Source organism: Quercus suber, unplaced genomic scaffold, assembly GCF_002906115.3.
Source record: "Quercus suber isolate HL8 unplaced genomic scaffold, Cork oak 2.0 scaffold_656, whole genome shotgun sequence".
In the NCBI taxonomy this organism is placed as follows: domain Eukaryota; kingdom Viridiplantae; phylum Streptophyta; class Magnoliopsida; order Fagales; family Fagaceae; genus Quercus; species Quercus suber.
Window position 1 is genome coordinate 111,426 of NW_027070097.1, and position 17,791 is coordinate 129,216.

At 35.0% G+C, this 17,791-nt stretch overlaps 2 protein-coding genes across 3 annotated transcripts; both read left to right on the top strand.

The window, feature by feature from the left end:
* Nucleotides 1-1,950: 1,950 nt before the first annotated feature.
* LOC112026327 (lysine-specific demethylase JMJ21) lies at nucleotides 1,951-12,609 on the top strand. 2 transcript variants are annotated; one of them, XM_024059007.2, is made up of 16 exons: nucleotides 1,951-2,344; nucleotides 3,686-3,796; nucleotides 3,988-4,043; nucleotides 4,207-4,349; nucleotides 5,297-5,494; nucleotides 5,583-5,782; nucleotides 6,177-6,276; nucleotides 6,391-6,966; nucleotides 8,380-8,502; nucleotides 8,615-8,695; nucleotides 8,782-9,113; nucleotides 9,226-9,483; nucleotides 10,800-10,884; nucleotides 11,015-11,237; nucleotides 11,892-12,057; nucleotides 12,138-12,609. In XM_024059007.2, exons 1-16 carry the CDS (start codon nucleotides 2,196-2,198, stop codon nucleotides 12,274-12,276), a joined length of 2,940 nt encoding a protein of 979 aa, XP_023914775.2. In that variant the 5' UTR covers nucleotides 1,951-2,195; the 3' UTR covers nucleotides 12,277-12,609. The 2 variants fall into 2 exon arrangements, with proteins under 2 accessions (XP_023914775.2, XP_023914776.2); XM_024059008.2 differs by having other exon boundaries at nucleotides 3,686-3,790.
* A 1,810-nt stretch (nucleotides 12,610-14,419) lies between these two features.
* LOC112026337 (small ribosomal subunit protein eS6) lies at nucleotides 14,420-17,260 on the top strand. The gene is made up of 6 exons (XM_024059021.2): nucleotides 14,420-14,549; nucleotides 14,621-14,685; nucleotides 15,963-16,020; nucleotides 16,095-16,203; nucleotides 16,359-16,631; nucleotides 16,800-17,260. Exons 1-6 carry the CDS (start codon nucleotides 14,544-14,546, stop codon nucleotides 17,036-17,038), a joined length of 750 nt encoding a protein of 249 aa, XP_023914789.1. The 5' UTR covers nucleotides 14,420-14,543; the 3' UTR covers nucleotides 17,039-17,260.
* The last annotated feature ends 531 nt before the right edge of the window (nucleotides 17,261-17,791 follow it).

The following is a 17,791-nucleotide window of genomic DNA, read 5'->3' on the forward strand; positions in this document are numbered from 1 at the left end:
TGTAAATTTTTCATACCCTAAAACCCTACTGTTTAAACAAACATTTCAATATTAGTTTATTTTATTCTACCCAATGTGGTTCTTTACCTTTATTTTGTTTTGTATTTTACTACAAGATTATTATTATTATTATTATTATTTGCGATTATCTTGTTAAAAACTTGGATATATTATTCAATTTTTTCTAAAAATTGATTTGATTTAATGGGATAAATTTAGTTGTTATTTCAAGTATATTTTTATTAATGAAATAGGTTTCATTAAAAAAAATTGTACTAGTTGTAGGGAAAATTAACAAAAAAGTAGAGTTTTACGGGATGGAGCGAGGCTTCGCAGGGCCCCAAAGGGCGAGGATGGGGTGAGAAAGTTTTTTCCATTATGCGGGATGGGGTAGGAATGGGGCAAGGCAAAACCATGCAGGGTGAGACAAAGACCTCATCCTTCGGCCCTGCCCCGCCCCATTGCCATCCCTAGGCATCATTAGCCCTGTGGGCTGATGGACTACTAGGCTAGGTCGTGGACTTTCTAGTGACATCAAAAATTAGTATTTACCTCAAACCTTGAGGACAAAATTATTTTAGTTGGCATTATATGTTAAGGGATCACTTTCATTGAAACGGTTTTTGTTGTCACGCCAATAGGATGACTAATAAGAGAAACGCCTTGGGCTTGGGGCCCACGATCCTCCAAAGCCCAAGGCGTTTACGTATAACTTGAAATTTGGGAAGGATTGAATTCATGGCTGGTTCTAGATATCCATTGTCATCATCGTTTTTTTTTTTTTGGGTCAACAAATGATATAACATTAAACTTAGGAATTAATAAGTCTATTACATCTTAAACAAGCTTTATCAGAAGCTAAGATACTGTCCACCACAGGCGGCGGATTCAAAACAAGTCTCCCTTCTTACCAATTTGTTAAATGATAGTATACTATTATATATATATATATTGATATGAAATATAATAAAAATTAATGAAAATGATCTTTATAGAGTGACCTCATTTGGGGGTTTAATGGTAAGTGCTAGTCTGTGTCGTCACAATTTACCATGTGACAAGTTATGACAAAAGTTGTAGTACTAATATTACTCCATAATTAATGTTTTGGTTTGAGTCATCCTTAATATCTATCGTCTCCATCTATATGTCTACGTGGGATTCATAAAGATCCTGTCAAGTAAGAAGTGTTTAATACGACAATCTTACATTTTTTTTTTTAATTATTTATTTAGAGAAAGGGTTATATATGTTTTGATATTAACGTTTTTTGAAAAATAAATAATTTATTTTCTTGAAAATTATCTTATTTTTCTTTTTTTGTAGCAACTTTAAAATAAGTTAGAAAATAATCTCTTAATTTTCCTTATTTAGCTTAACATAAGAAAAAATAGTTTCTTGAAAAATTTTAACAAATTAAAAACAACTCAATCTCATGCTAGGCTAAATTTCGTTTGGCAAAGATTATTTTTGTCAACTTATTTTACTATTCAGCTTATTTTTTATATTATTTATGAGTTACACTATACTATTTCAGCTAATTTTTACATTTATCTACAATACTTTTAGTAAAAAGTTTTTTGTTCCAGCAAAATAAACGGATCCCAAACGGACCCTAAATAAAGCAAGTCAAGTGATAGTTTTTTTGTTAATCCATTATTTTTTTTAGTTTGACTTACCTCTTGTACTTTTTTAACTAGATATGTCATTTTGTTTTAAATATATAATGATAAATAATAGTGAATTTTAATCTCTATATTTTATTTAATTAGTAAATAATATGACAATTTTTTATTAAAATAAAAAAATTCCAATTAAACAAGTACTCAAACTTTTTTTTTTACACGAAAATAAAAGATGTTAAAAATAAATAAATAAATAAGAGAAATAATGCAAGCTGATCGCGGGCGTGACGCGAAGATTCGAGGAACACAGTAAGAGCGCGCACAAAGAAAAGAAACACGGTCCGCACGCGCAGAGTTGTTGCGTAAGCTATCCACTTCACGCGAATCCAAAGCCCGCCATCTCTTCTTTCTTCTAAATCCCCGCGTTCACAGTTCTTAGTTCTGTTCTTGCCAAATTAAGACACACCAAAACAACATTACACTACAGAGAGAGAGAGGAGACCCTAATAAGTTCTGATTCCAATCCCAATTTATCAGAATCACAAAACAAAAAGAAAAGTTGAGAGAGCAATGGATGAGCCTCACGCCCAGAGTTTGGGCCCCAGAGATCGCAGAACCGACGCTCTCGGAAACCTTTCGGTCCTTCCCGACGAAACCGTCTGCGCTATTTTGGAATACCTCACTCCTCGTGACGTTGCTCGATTCGCTTGCGTCAGCAGGTTTTTTTTCTTTCTTATATTGTTTCTTCAATTATCATTATTGTAATTTCAATTCACAATGATCTCACTCGGCATTGACGCATTTCTTCCATTTCGTAATTCCTAAATTCATAGCTAAACTCGAATTTTGAATTTAAATTTGGACTATTTTGAATAAGCGAGAGCTTGTGTTGGTTAGCAGCATAAATTTCATGAAACGAGGTGCGGCATAGCAGCAAGAATTGCAAATTAGGGAGACATAGTAGCGATTACTTGCATTTCAAATGGATCCATTTCATGATTCGGATTAAATATTAGATATTAGGAATCTAAAGTTATTTCTAGTATAGACTTAGTCTTCCTCTGCATTTTCAAAATTGTTATATACAAGGAATAAAATCTTAACCCTGAAATGGACTCTGTCCATTTGACTTGAAAAGGAGATGGTCCCTTTCCGACATGCTTGTATGCAGTCTTCTAATTCGGGAAGCTGAAATTCTATTAAAAATTGGCATATGTCAGCAAAGCTATTAGGTGTTGAGTCACGTGTTATAAATTGGGGTGTTAATGGTCTGTACTGATGAGCGGTGTTTTTAGGAATGTGCCCCAAGTTTCGATATTACAAATCTAAAGGCGTTTCTAGTACCGCATCATTCTGTTGGATAGAAAGGAATAAAATCTTATCCATGAAATAGAGTCTCTCCATTTGACTTGAACTTGAGAGGATCATTTTCCAATGCTTTCCAATGTATTCATCTAATTCAGGAAGATGAATTTTATTAAAATTGGCATGTTAGAAAGCTATTAAGTGTTGAGTAACGTGTTAGAGTTTGGTGTGTAAATGGTTAGTATTGATGAGTGATGTTTTCAGGAATATGCCTAAATTTAGGTATTAGTGCAATTTTTATTTTTATTTTTTGTTCCTCACAGCAAGTGGGGATGAAGGATTCAAACCCTGGTGCTCTCTATGGAAAAAACTGGGCATTCGGACAATGCCAAGTGAAATTCGGTTATGAATTGAGTTCCATGGTTTATGGAATTGTTGTCTATGTATAACTTGCAAAAAAGTGAATGTATTTTTGTGTAGAATACATATATGCTAAAACATATTAGCTTTGTGGTTATTAATTCATTTCTTTCTCTCATGACTTTTCACTACAGTTTCATGCATTTTAAGATAACAACAGAGATCTCATCAGCATCATGGGTTTTGTTTCAATTAGTGAATTTTGCTGGTATTTGTTGATCTAGTTGTATGTCACTTACTGCCTTAAAGAAGCTTGAATGAAGTGTATGTGGCTGATATCTGATTTCCCTTCTAGTACTATAATTCCTTAATTTTTGTTTCTTTCTAATATGCAGTGTGATGTACATACTATGCAATGAAGAACCACTGTGGATGAGTCTGTGCCTTAAAAGTCTAAATGGTCCTCTTCAGTACAAAGGCTCATGGAAGAAAACAGCTCTGTATGTGTATGTCTCACAGTTCATGCTATAATTTTTCTTAATATTAGGGTCATTTGTTGGGGTTTGAAGCTGGGTTTATTGTTTTGTTGGTGTCATCAGTTATTTTTATTCTTGGGATTTTCATGAGATATTAAAATTTGAATCCAATTTTTTGTTTTATTATGTATTATAAATTGTTGTCATGCCTTTGGACACAGGGAGCATCTGCCCAGTGAATATGAAGAACCTTGCAGAAAACCACTGTATTTTGATGGTAATGGTTTTCCTACATTGTTCAATAACTCTTCCCAGAGATTCTTTTTCTCATCTTGATTTTGATTTGCACACAATTGTTTCTGAAGGATTTTCTACTTAAAAATTAAAGAAACTCTGAAGTCGTTAGGTCATTGTTTATAACTTTATATAACTTCTTGCAGGATTCAACTCTTTATTCTTGTACAGAAGATTATACAGGAGCAATACCACATTGTATGGATTTTCTTTTGATAAGGGTACCGTGGAAAGAAAGGAGGACCTTTCTTTAGAAGAGTTTTATCATCAGTATGAAGGGAAGAAACCGGTAATGTGATAAGGGTTCATATTCAATTAATAAGATTGTTCCGATTCCATTGTCTTCCAAATCATTAACTGCAAAACCATTTCTCATTTAGTTTTATTATGTCATACTTAAACAGTTTGACCCACTTTTCTCTTCATTCGATTGATCCCTTTCTTGTAATGATGTCACATCTATGGACGCTAACCTCATTTGATGTTCCTTATTTTATAATAATCTATGTTACTGCACTTGACTAATAAATTTCTTTGTTGCTCTGGTGATATGTTTTCTTTTTAAAGAAACTGCCACAATTGCCCACAAACCATCAACGTGCTTGCCACCATAGTCACACAGACCACTAAATTTAATGGTCACGGCCACTGAAGCCATCACTTCACCACCATTGTCAATGCATCTGCACCACCCCCACCACCACTTCAACCACAATGACATCAGCAGCTTCCTATTGCTAATGATGCTGCCGATATCATTCACATGCTACCACCACTTCTTTTATTGTACCAACACTGTCATCACATTACATTGCTGCCACCTCTACTTGGCACACACCACCATTACCCTGCCAACCACATTTACTAGCATAGTCACCACCAAAACACCTATGCCACTTCAATGTCTGTTACTTTTTTTCTCACTTCCACCATACCACTGCTATTAGAACTACAAATACAGACATTGCTAATTCCAATGTACATGTTCCGACTATGTGTGATTTTAAACATTTTTTTGCTGTTCTTAACTATCATACCTGTCGTATTTATAATTTCCAGTCTAACTGGCTATTCTTTCTCTCTTTTTAATGATAAATGGGAAAGGAAAATCTAAATGAAATCATGAAACTTTTCCAGCATATGCTACCTTCTTCTCTGTAATAGATATTCCTATATTATTTTAGTCATTTCTGAGTCTATTTTATTCTCATGGATTTTTGTTGAAACATGTACCAGGTTTTGGTTACTGGACTGGCGGATACTTGGCCAGCAAGGCATGCATGGACAATTGACCAGTTATTGCTGAACTATGGAGATACAGCATTCAGGATTTCTCAAAAGAGTGCACAGAAAATCTTGATGAAATTCAAAGACTATGTCTCATACATGAAACTTCAGCATGATGAGGATCCCCTATATATTTTTGATGACAAGGTGCTCCTCTATTTGTGCAAAACTACTTACTCTTTTATGTTTTTTGTTGTTTCTTTAATGATCTGAAGATATTCTCACTTTCTTGCAGTTTGGGGAAGTTGCACCTGGTTTGTTGAAGGATTACAGTGTGCCTCATCTATTTCGAGAAGACTTTTTTGATGTCTTAGATAGAGATGAGCGGCCACCATTTAGATGGCTTATTATTGGGCCAGAGAGGTCTGGTGCCTCTTGGCATGTTGATCCAGCTCTTACAAGTGCCTGGAATACCCTTCTGTGTGGTCGTAAAAGGTAAAATCACACAGCTGCTTAACAGTGTTATCTGTGCATTGGTTCTGCCCCACTTAATTCATGGCTGTTATATCTGTCACAGCCTATGCCTATTTGTACTTGGCAGTTGATGAAACAGTGTGCACATAGTGAAAACTATTTTTATTTTTATTTTTATTTTTTGGTGGCAGTCCAGGTTCTTGCATGTTGATGTGATTCCATAGTGATAAATAAAAGCATGTTGACTCTGATACTTCCATTCTATGATTAATTGGAGTTCTGTCTTCATGATTTATTTTGCTGTAGATAATGTGAATTTCACATAATTGTCTGCATAAGATCTTTCACATTTTGTCTTGCTTCACTGTGATTGAAATTACTGGCTATGATGTAATATGTCAATCATGCTGAATAGGTGGGCATTGTATCCTCCAGGAAGAGTACCCTTGGGAGTCACAGTACATGTAAATGATGAAGATGGTGATGTTAATGTTGAGACTCCATCATCACTGCAGGTATTTATTGCAGAACTGCAGTCTTCATGATTTATTCTTCTATTTTATAGCTCATTCAATTTAGCTCAATTTAGCTTGATTGGCTCTTTTTTCTTTTCTTGTGGATTTGTTTAGTGGTGGCTAGATTTCTATCCGCTACTTGCTGATGAAGACAAGCCAATTGAGTGCACCCAACTACCTGGGGAGACCATTTTTGTTCCGAGTGGATGGTGGCATTGTGTCCTAAATCTGGAAACCACTATTGCTGTGACACAGAACTTTGCGAATTCCAAAAACTTCGAATTTGTATGCTTGGATATGGCTCCTGGTTATCAACATAAAGGAGTTTGCCGTGCTGGACTGCTTGCTTTTGGTGAAGGTAGTTTTGAGGATGCTGACAAGAATATATTTTCTGGTGAAGATGATTACAGTTACTCTGAACTGACTAGGAAAGAGAAGAGGGTCAGAATTCGGAAACCTGGAGATGACCCTAATTTTGAAGGAACTATCACCTGTGCCTCTAAAAGATATAATATGTGGAAACAAGGTTTCTCATATGATATAAATTTCTTAGCCATGTTTTTGGATAAAGAGAGAGATCACTACAATTCTCCTTGGAGCTTAGGCAACTGCATGGGACAACGAGAAATGAGAGAATGGTTATCCAGGCTTTGGGTTGGAAAACCAGGAATGAGAGAGCTAATATGGAAGGTAATTTTTTTCCTTGTTGGCCTATTTCTTTACACTCATCAAGCTGAGAGTTGAATTTACTAAATAAGGAAGCAAGCAGTAATATTTAACAAAGCTACGGTGTTAATATTGTATGCCATAGATGATCTACAAGCGGAATTGCTTGTTGGTTCCCTTTCTTTCTAGAGACCTTAATAATCACCTTCTCTTAGAGTGGACCTGCTGATCCTACTTATGGGGTCTTTCCTGTCATATTGACAGTCAATCAAAACTCTCTTAAGCAACAAATCAGTGTTGGTAAAAGTGTGGGGCACACTTAAGCGCAAAGCGTAACTGCGTAAGCACATGTCTAATTGAAGTCAAGTGCTAATTTTTAGAAAATAATGTAGTAAATTTGAAATAATTATTAATATAATATAAGAACCAAGGGATCAATAGGATGTTAATTGACAATTTCTATGGCTAACAAAAACAATGCAATGCAGAAGCTTCTTGTTTTCAGTAAAACATCTGGGTTAAGAAATGTTTCAACGATTGTTCGTTGTTGGGATATACATATTTTGGTAGAATTCGAACTGGTTTATGGGTTTTGGGACCAAGCAGAAAGACCACAGGGGAAGGGGAGGAAGGGGGTTGTGGGTGGGGTTGTGGGTTTTCAGGACAGAACAGAAGGACAAGTTAAAAAACATAGTGGTCCTATCTGTTAAATCAAGCAGAGGAGAGAGAGAGAGAGAGAGTGAAGCAAGGAAAATAAAAAAGATGACAGAGAAGAGAGGGGAGAGAGAGAAATGTACCCGATAAAAGAGAAAGTTTGTCTTGCTTGAGTCTCCTTTTGTGAGGATGAGTGGTTTGTGGAGTGCAGTGCTGAATGGACTTTTTTTCCTTCTTGAATTTGTAAAGGAGTGGAAGGGTGGGCTTATGTGTATGATATCATACCATAAAATTGACTTTTGTGTAACAAATCCACAGTGAATATCAATGGCATTAAGATTTGACCACTACATTCAACATGTAGATGTTTATTGTTAATATTAATTAAAAAGATTCTAAAAAGTGCACCTAAGGTGTGTTGCTGCAAATGCACCTTGCTTTAGAGGTGTAAGGCCACAAGGTTATGATGCTTCATGCTTTGCGCTTAAGCAAGCTTTTACCAGCAGTGAGACAAATAATTGATTCTTTTGCTTGGACGAATTATGATCATTGAGGTGGCTTGTTTTCCAGGAAGATCTATTTTGAGGGCTACCCTTTATGCATTTTTCTGCGCCTCTTATATTTGCCAGTTCATTTACATAATTTGTAATCCACCTTACTGATTTACAAGTTTGCCTACTAGATTTTTTTTTTTTTTTTTGGGACTTGCCTTGTTGCTAGAAGTGCTTTTTATACTTTTCTTCCTGTCTCTATCGTTTCATTTTTTGCTCTGAAATGTCTTAGGGAGCATGTCTTGCACTAAATGCGGACAAATGGTTAGAACGCCTGACAGAAATTTGTGCTTTCCACGATTTGCCTTCTCCCACAGATGATGATAGGCTCCCTGTTGGCACTGGTAGCAATCCAGTAAGTTAGTTCATCAAATGTATAATCACTCATGGTTCTCTAAAGATACAAATGCTTTCTATTTAACTTTCAGAGTCTACTTTTGGTAATATGTCCAAAATTTTCTCAACAGGTTTATCTTATGGAAAACCACGTAATTAAAATATTTGTTGAAGGAGGGTTGGAAGACTCACTTTATGGTATTGGCACTGAGGTATGATCTTATATTTAGGTTTTGTCCGATTACACCTTTTATACGAATCTAATTTTGTTTTTATTTTTTATACTGCCTGTCAACAGTTGGAGTTTTACAATCTACTACGTAGAGTCAACTCCCCTCTGAAGAATCACATTCCTGATGTTTTGGCGAGTGGCATTCTTTATCTGGAAAATGGGTCTTATACAGTTGTTCCTTGGGATGGCAAAGGAGTTCCTGATGTGATTTCTAAGAGCAATCTGGTTCCAGAAAAGTGCAAAGTAGATGGATATCCCTTTGGTGTATGGAACAAGAAACAAATTGAATATAGAAAAGCTGGGATGTCAATACATGAATTGAGTAGTTCAGCAAGATGCACTGGGATATGGCCATATATTGTAACAAAAAGATGCAAGGGGAAGATATTTGCTCAATTGTAAGCTACTAGGATGATTATTATAGTTTCTATTCTTAGTTGCAATGCAGCAAACTATTAGATTGATCAAAGTTCCATAATTGACCTTGATGCAATTATGTTCTGTTTGCAGAAGAGATGGACTGTCATGGGAAGATACACTAAGCTTAGCTTCCTTTCTGGGAGAGAAGCTCCGCAACCTTCATCTCTTGCCTCTTCCACCTCTCGATTATTCAATTTTTTCAGATTTTGAACAGCATTTGGAATTGACCTATAGTAACTGTCATATGGAGGCTGTTCATAATAATTCAAACATTCAAGTAGAATGGGAAATTATAATCAAAACTTTAATGAAGAAGAGGAAGGATGTAACCAGCCGTCTGTCTAAATGGTATGCCTATGCTTTCACAGAAGAACATCTATCTGCAATTGTTAGTTAATGAAGATATACCAAAAATGTGAGGCAAACACGGTCCTAGTTTTTATATCTTATTATTAAACACAACTATCTACAAACAATGAACAACACTGACTCTGCCGAGTGTTGTTTATTGTTTGGAGATAGTTGTGTTGGATAATCCTGTATTTATGCTGGACAGTAGACAGACACATACACCTTCATAGTTATTTTGCTTATGGTACTCATTGGTACTTGCCTGCATATCTTTGTTAAAAATGCATGTTCTGTGGATAAATGCAGTTTTGTGTATGTTACATGAAAGGTAGTTAGACATGACAAATCCCAAATCTAGCTATTAGGACACACTTTTGTCTTGTGTGTTGGTTATTTTATGAATTTTTTGAGCTCTATATCTATGTTTTGTGAGTGCTAGCTGAAAATCCATAGCGTAAATTTAGAAACAAATACTGTGTGCTAATAACATAACAAAAAGGCATCTTTTGTTTTGCACATTTGTAGGATAAAATAAAGTGGACAGTTCTATAGGTTTCAGAACTGGGTCTAGTAGCAGTGCACATGGATGTCTTGTTGAAAAGTGACTAATATAACAATTGTGGTTACAGAGAAGTGGCATATATGTAATAGCCTTAAATTGACTGAGTATGCTCAGTTCTTGATCATTATATTTATATTCTTGAGGGTAGTAATCCCACTTTAGTGGATTTTCCCAGGAAAAGATTTGTTGATTAATTACTTTCTTACTGATGGGGTCTTTGTGTCTTGATATTTTGTCAGTCAAGGCATTGACTGTTGGTGGTGGAATGGAATGGAACAGCCTGATTGTTGTTGCATGTCTGAGTAACCTAATTAGTTCTTCATTGGGTTGGGACTTGGGACTGAGAGTTTCTATGCTTTCTAAAGCTATTAAAGAGAGTTGTGTTCCAACCAAATTCATTGGATAAAACTAGTGCTTTGTACCAGCTTATTATTTTTAGGTGTATCTACCTTATTTTACTTTCAATCAAATATATCCAAAGCAAACACCTGAAATTTTTGTAGCGATTTTCTAATGCATGCTTGTGCCTATACTAATGCATGCATACTGTGCTTTGATTTGCAAGCTCTTTATCCTGTACTGCTGAAGATTTTGTTTTTAATTACAACTTGTTATCTGTTTCTTGAATTTTTGAGTGATGATACCCTTGGTCCATATATTGGAATGTAAATTGAGCTACATTTTGCATTTTATATATGGCATCAAAGAGTTTAGTGTGAGACCTCTGATATTCTTTTGTTGCACTTTGTAGGGGAGATCCGATTCCTAACACACTGATAGAGAAAGTTGATGAATACATCCCAGATGATTTTGCCAACTTGCTTAATATATTTGAGGTCTCTTGCCCATTCCAGCATCTTGTTTGATTATTTGAAGGACATCGCTCTTTTATTAAAATATAATTTGATAGATTAGTCTCTTTGTGACAAATGTATATTTACTTATCTTGCTTTTATTTGACTTCAGGGTGAAAATGGCCTAAAGAAAGTTTGGAAACCTTTCTCTTGGATACACACGGATATTATGGATGACAATATTCACATGGAACCAAGCTCAGTTACTTTGCGCTTGAGTGAAAATGCTGAATATGCTGGCCTGGTGGATGATGCTTCTAATGGCCACAATGATGGTTTGAAGGGAAAATCATGGTGTCCTAGCTACATTCTTGATTTCAGTGACCTTTCCATAGGTTAGTGCTTTCACTAGTTCAGTTACATTTCCATGTAAAGCCATCCAATTGTTCTGCCTTTGTTTAGGCTTCTATATTAAGCATGGAGCTTTGAGGGCCCTAATGACATCACACGACATGACCAATCATTAATTAAATTTAATACAAATGGCTATGAGAAATTTTAGAAATATATCATGATTGGGTTGAATAAAGGGCTAGGATGCACAGACACGGGTGCAGGTATGAGTACGGGTACAATACGGCGACACGAGCAATTTTTGAAAAATTATAACATGATACGGCAAATTGGACACCGTTATGACATGGATACGATACTGCAGTACAATGTGTATTTAAATACAGAGGGTAATTTTAGTGCAGGGTAATTATTGGGAGAGAAGGGTGTGTAAGCTTTTAAACTGTCCCAATCTTAACCAGAATTCTGGGTGCCTTTACCTGAGTTAGTTTCCAATCTATTAATGCAACTTCCTTTCATTTATCTTGTTGCACTTGCCATAGAAATATAGTACAACCTATATATAGAAAAAGGGTGTGTCCATATACATGAGTTTCTTTTGCTCATTTTGCCGATACTTTACTCTCTGTATCTGATTCTTCTATGTGATTTATTCATTTTGCCAATGCTTTATTGATCCTTTATATGATTTGCAGGCGATCCTATTTTGGACTTGATCCCGATATATTTAGATGTACTTAGAGGTGATCCAAATCTCCTTAAGCACTTTCTGAAGAGCTATAAACTTCCTTTCAGAAGAATGTCAGAATGTGAATCAGTGGAGGGTGGTGATAAATTTGGACGACTTTCATACCTTACCATGTAAGTAAATGGCCTCGATCTATGTCAATAATGTCATATTTACAATGGTGGGATTTATTTGGATATTTTCATGCATGTAGGTGCTATTGTATTCTGCACGATGAGAATATTTTGGGAGCAATCTTTGGTATATGGAAAGAACTCAGAACGGCCAAGTCATGGGAAGAAGTTGAACTGACAGTATGGGGAGAGTTAAACAACTACAAAGGCTTTCCCTGATAAATTGTCTTGCCTGCTTATCTCTCTTATTCAGAATTCAACACTATTTTTTAAGGAATCATTTGTTGCCACTGTGTTATATATTATAGCATAGGTCTCATCTAATCCTTTTTTTTTTCCTTTAAAAAATAAAAATATATGCATAACAAACACAAAAAGACTGGTAATATTTTTTAATAATTTATTTATTATATTTGCATTTGTAGAGTTGTTAAATTGATTACACCCATAATTGTTTTAAGGGAAAATGAAGAGAACATTTAAATTTTTTTGTAACCTCATGAGGATGAAATGCTCTACTACGCAATTGCATACACCGACTTGAATCTTTCATCCTTGACTTATTTCATATTTTTATCTTGTAGCATTCCTGTTAATGTTACATTAATGCTAGGGGCAATTTATTATTGTTATTATTTTAAGGGAAATGCTAATGAGTACTCTTAGGGCACTAGTTAATAATTCATTTAACTAGTGCCCTAAAGGCACTCGTTAGCATTTCTCTTATTTTAATAATTGGATAGTAGAAGGAGGAGCGATTTGAACACTAGATGTCTCAATTAGAAACACCAAGAACAAGAAGTGCAAATCAATTGAGCAACACAACTCTTTGCACAAACTTTTTTAATTATAGTTGATGTGATAAATTGTTATTAGAATGACATTAGTTTTCCATAGGCTATTGACATCATTTTTATTAATATTGATAACAACATATCATCTTAATAATTGTAAAAAAAATTGTGAAAATTTTGTTGTCTCTAGACTTATTATTAATACTGTCTAGAATGAAAATACGACCGGCATATCATTGTTTTCTCGTAGTGTTGTTCATCCACCTAATGGTGTCGATAAAACTAGCCGAAATCAATCCGTGTTGACCAACAACAACGCTTTTTGACAATCAGGTATAATGGCCAATAATGAATTTAAAAAATTAGCCATAGACCACTCATCATATGTTATATGATACATATTTTTATATTTTACATAAGAAAAATAAGTTGTGCTCTATTTTTTAAAATAACATTATTTCACTTAAAAATAAATAAATAAATAAATAAATAAACCAAGAACAAAACAATCGAATACCCCTAGTTCTCATATTTGGACATTGCAGTTATAAAAAAGAAGGTTCTCTTTAAAGACAAAATGATTTGACAATCACATCAACCTTTATGGGTGCTTCATTTGACGCTCACTTTGACTTAGCGAGATTTATTTTTTTTTATTATTTTAGATCCATGAAAAGTTTTTTGAAGAGGGATTAAGTTCATAGCTCCTGTATGACAATATAGGAAGACATTAAAAGCAACCGCATTTAAACAAAAAACTTTACTCTTTTAACGTATTATATGTGTCATGTACAGTAGATGTAGGGTTGTAAAAGAATTGAACCAAGTCAAGTACTAGAAATTTGAGTTTGGTTCATTTAAATTATATTTGAACATGAATAGAGTTTGGACTTATCACTTAGTTAGATTATATGTTCAATCCTCATTTATTTTCTTATCAAATAAGGTTTAAGTTTTTTTTTTTTTTTTTTTAATGGTAAGAGCGAGATTTTTTTAGGGGGACTAAATGAGACAGAGGGAACCAACTCATTAACATCATCAAAGACAGACAGACTCATGAAGAGAGCGATGAGATGAGTTGGGGTTTCCTAGTCAAACAAAAAGAGGCCCAACCATCAAAATTATGGGCAAGCCCATCAACATTTAGGAACTTAAAAAAATAAATAAATAAAAAAAGAAGAAGAAGAAGAGCAAATTGACAAAATAGTTGGAGTGATTAATATCAGAAACAATTATTTCCCAGCTTGGAGTTTAGGATGGGTTATTTATGCAGACAATGATCAACTTCTCATCACCTTAAAAAGTAATCCAAACACGCACGCATCTAAGCTGAACAAAGTTTTTTGAGAGGCCAATATTTCAGAGGATTTCTGGCTAGGAGAACCGTAGAAGCCTCTATCAAAAAAATAACTTCTATGGAATATTAATAGAGGTGCTAAATATTAAAAACTAATAATTGAGCAGCATTGGCCAGTGAGTTCCATTATTAATTTTAATTTTTGCATGTATTTCTCTCTTTTTATTTGTTAAGGTTTGGGCCTTGGCCCCATTTCTCTGGTAAAAAACCCAAAGCCATAGGATTAAAAAAAAACCACATCGTATCTCTCCGAAGCGCATCATACAAAACCCTAAAGAAAGCACAAGTCTCACTTCCTCTTCATTTGCAGCCGCATCAGCTAGCTCCACTCCAAGATGAAGGTGCTCTCTCTCTCTCTCTCACACACACAATTACGTAGACACTAACTGTGATATTCCTTTTCGTTTTACAGTTCAACATCGCAAACCCAACTACTGGGTGCCAGAAAAAGCTCGAAATCGACGATGACCAGAAGCTGTTAGTTTCTCTCTCTCTCTCTTTATCATATAAATTAATAGCATATCAAATAGGATTTGCTTTTCTTTCAATTGTATGAATGAATTCTATAACTCAACTCTTTTTTTTTTTTTATATTGGCCCAGCTAAATCTATCATTAGCATGTTGTTTTTAGCTGTCTTAGCTATTACTGTTTTTTAAGCAAAAAGAAATTGGAACTAGTAAAAGCAGGGTCTGTAATAAAAAAAGATAAATGGGATTGGGAAAAAAATGAGATGACTTGATGAAAATCGCGGAATTTCACTTCCAAAGCCAAAATAGCCTGTTTCACAATCATTTGTAAATGACACTTTGTGCTATTTTCTTCTGCTTTTATACTTTTAATGTAGAATGCTGCTCAGGAATTTTTCAATCAAATATCGCCGGCCTGGTGTCTCGGGTTTTAATGTTAGTTTTTAAGTTGTGTTCAATTGTAAATAATCAATGCTGTCCTCTGTTTCCTTGTAAAAGGTAGTACTGTAATAGGCATTAAGCAAGATATATTTGTGCATCCTTACAAGGGTTTAAACAAAGAAATATAGAAAGCTACCTATCAAGAAAAAGAAATCTAGAAACCTGACTTTAATTCCAATTTTCATAATTAGGCTTTGTCCATTAATTTCTTGCAAATATAATTTTGGAATTCAACATATGTCATTGGAATATCTTCAGATAAAATTATGAGCCTTACACAAGGCATAATCATAATCAGTTTGCAGAGAAAACATAGTATTTTCCTGTGTAAGATTTTGACATTGAGAAATATTTTCACACATTGTTATGTCTTATATTGCTTTGGAGAAAAGGTACTAGTGACTTGAATTTTTTTTTTGGCCTCTTTGGGTCAGCATTACTATGCTTCCCATGTGCTTTAGTGTTTCCCTTCTTCTTCTTTTTTTCCTTTCTTAATTATAGAAAATGTTAGCTAATCGGTTTAAATGTCATTAAGTTAGTTGATTATAAATGTTACTAACTAGCACAGAAAGACATTAGTTTGAAGATTCTGTTGTTATCAACTAAATTTTGTTGTATCATTCTATGTGCTTGATTATTATCAATTATGTTCCTGCTGAACTTGTGGCAATGATTTTTTGATTGGTAACTTCTAAATTTTTACCTTGAGTCTATATGTCAAATATGTACCCAATATGGAGTAAAACTAGATTATATGAGTCAATTGAAATAGCAAGTTTCTTTTACCTAAAGCTTCTGCTAGTGATAATTCCTCGTGTTTTATTCTGTTTCTTTGATCTTGCAGCCGAGCATTTTTTGACAAGAGGATTTCACAGGAGGTCAGCGGTGATTCTCTTGGAGAGGTATGCACCCATTATGTTTTGCATTTGTCAAATCCTGCTACAAGTTCTAGTTTTCTCAAATATCTGTTTTGCAGGAATTTAAGGGCTATGTTTTCAAAATCATGGGAGGTTGTGACAAGCAAGGATTCCCAATGAAGCAGGGAGTGCTAACTCCTGGCCGTGTCCGTCTCTTGCTTCACAGAGGTTGGCCAAACCTTTTGTTTTTAGTGCATGCTACTATTTACCAAAATCCTTAGAAGCATCTTGGTTCATTGTAGCCAATGACACATGCTTTTTTAGAGACTGATTATATTGTCTTAAAGGATTATGATTTTAAATATTCAAATTTGTCTGGTCAGGAACTCCTTGCTTCCGTGGGTACGGTAGGCGCAACGGAGAACGGAGGAGGAAATCTGTACGTGGATGCATTGTCAGCCAAGACCTTTCTGTTCTGAACTTGGTTATAGTGAAGAAGGGTGAGAATGACCTTCCTGGTCTGACTGACACTGAGAAACCAAGAATGAGAGGTCCAAAGAGGGCATCTAAGATCCGTAAACTTTTCAATCTCTCAAAGGAGGATGATGTTCGAAAGTATGTCAACACCTATCGTCGAACATTTACCACAAAAGCTGGTAAGTTTTCCTAATTTCAATATTAATTTTTTGGGCTAGGGCCTGTGGATATACTTGTTAGCCTTTAAAAAATTTGATTTAGAAAGTTCAATGGTAATTCAGTTATTATGGTGGTTAGCTGTGTTTTCTTTAATTCTTAAAGTATAATGCTGCTTGTGCAATTGGCAGGGAAGGAAGTAAGTAAAGCTCCCAAGATTCAGAGGTTGGTCACTCCATTGACTTTGCAGAGGAAGCGAGCAAGGATTGCAGATAAGAAGAAGAGAATTGCCAAGTCCAAGGCAGCTGCTGCTGAGTATCATAAGCTCCTTGCCTCCAGATTGAAGGAGCAAAGAGATCGTCGTAGTGAGAGCTTAGCCAAGAAAAGATCCAGGCTCTCTGCTGCGTCTAAACCATCTATTGTGGCTTAGGTTCATGCATCTATTGGGCTAGGTCCATGCTCTCGCGAGTCATGAAATTTTGGTTAAGAGATGAATATCTATGAAATTTTCTGATATGGTTTTCCTTGCTTTGTGAAAGTACTCTATGTTTGCTTATTTCAATGGCTTTGTCATCGTATTACGTGTTGATGGTTTCTTGTAATGGAGATTTTCTGAATGTTGCATAGTAATTTACCTATAATTGCTTGGTAATCGTTTTGTTCGTATGCAATTCTTTAGATCTTTGATTGTTTTTAATGCTTTCTTTTGGGGGGGGGGGGGTGGTGGGTGAGGCGGGTCAAGCTGGGGCACAAGGACTGGAAATTGAGTAGGTGTCAATAGGTCTAAGCCCGTTGGAAATCAATTGATGCTTTTAACTAATGATTGTTCTCTTTATTTTTCTGAAAAAAAAAAGAGAGAAATACATGCAAAAATTAAAATTAATAATGGAACTCACTGGCCAATGCTGCTCAATTATTAGTTTTTAATATTTAGCACCTCTATTAATATTCCATAGAAGTTATTTTTTTGATAGAGGCTTCTACGGTTCTCCTAGCCAGAAATCCTCTGAAATATTGGCCTCTCAAAAAACTTTGTTCAGCTTAGATGCGTGCGTGTTTGGATTACTTTTTAAGGTGATGAGAAGTTGATCATTGTCTGCATAAATAACCCATCCTAAACTCCAAGCTGGGAAATAATTGTTTCTGATATTAATCACTCCAACTATTTTGTCAATTTGCTCTT

Excerpts from the sequence above, each read along its gene's own strand:
- LOC112026337 (XM_024059021.2), top strand. Across the intron at positions 16,021-16,094 it reads GCGGTGATTCTCTTGGAGAG|GAATTTAAGGGCTATGTTTT; the intron begins GTATGCACCCAT and ends TCTGTTTTGCAG. Across the intron at positions 16,204-16,358 it reads CCGTCTCTTGCTTCACAGAG|GAACTCCTTGCTTCCGTGGG; the intron begins GTTGGCCAAACC and ends TTGTCTGGTCAG.
- LOC112026327 (XM_024059007.2), top strand. The coding sequence starts at position 2,196 with ATGGATGAGCCTCACGCCCAGAGTTTGGGCCCCAGAGATCGCAGAACC. Across the intron at positions 3,797-3,987 it reads AAGAAAACAGCTCTGTATGT|GGAGCATCTGCCCAGTGAAT; the intron begins GTATGTCTCACA and ends CTTTGGACACAG. Across the intron at positions 5,495-5,582 it reads TATATATTTTTGATGACAAG|TTTGGGGAAGTTGCACCTGG; the intron begins GTGCTCCTCTAT and ends ACTTTCTTGCAG.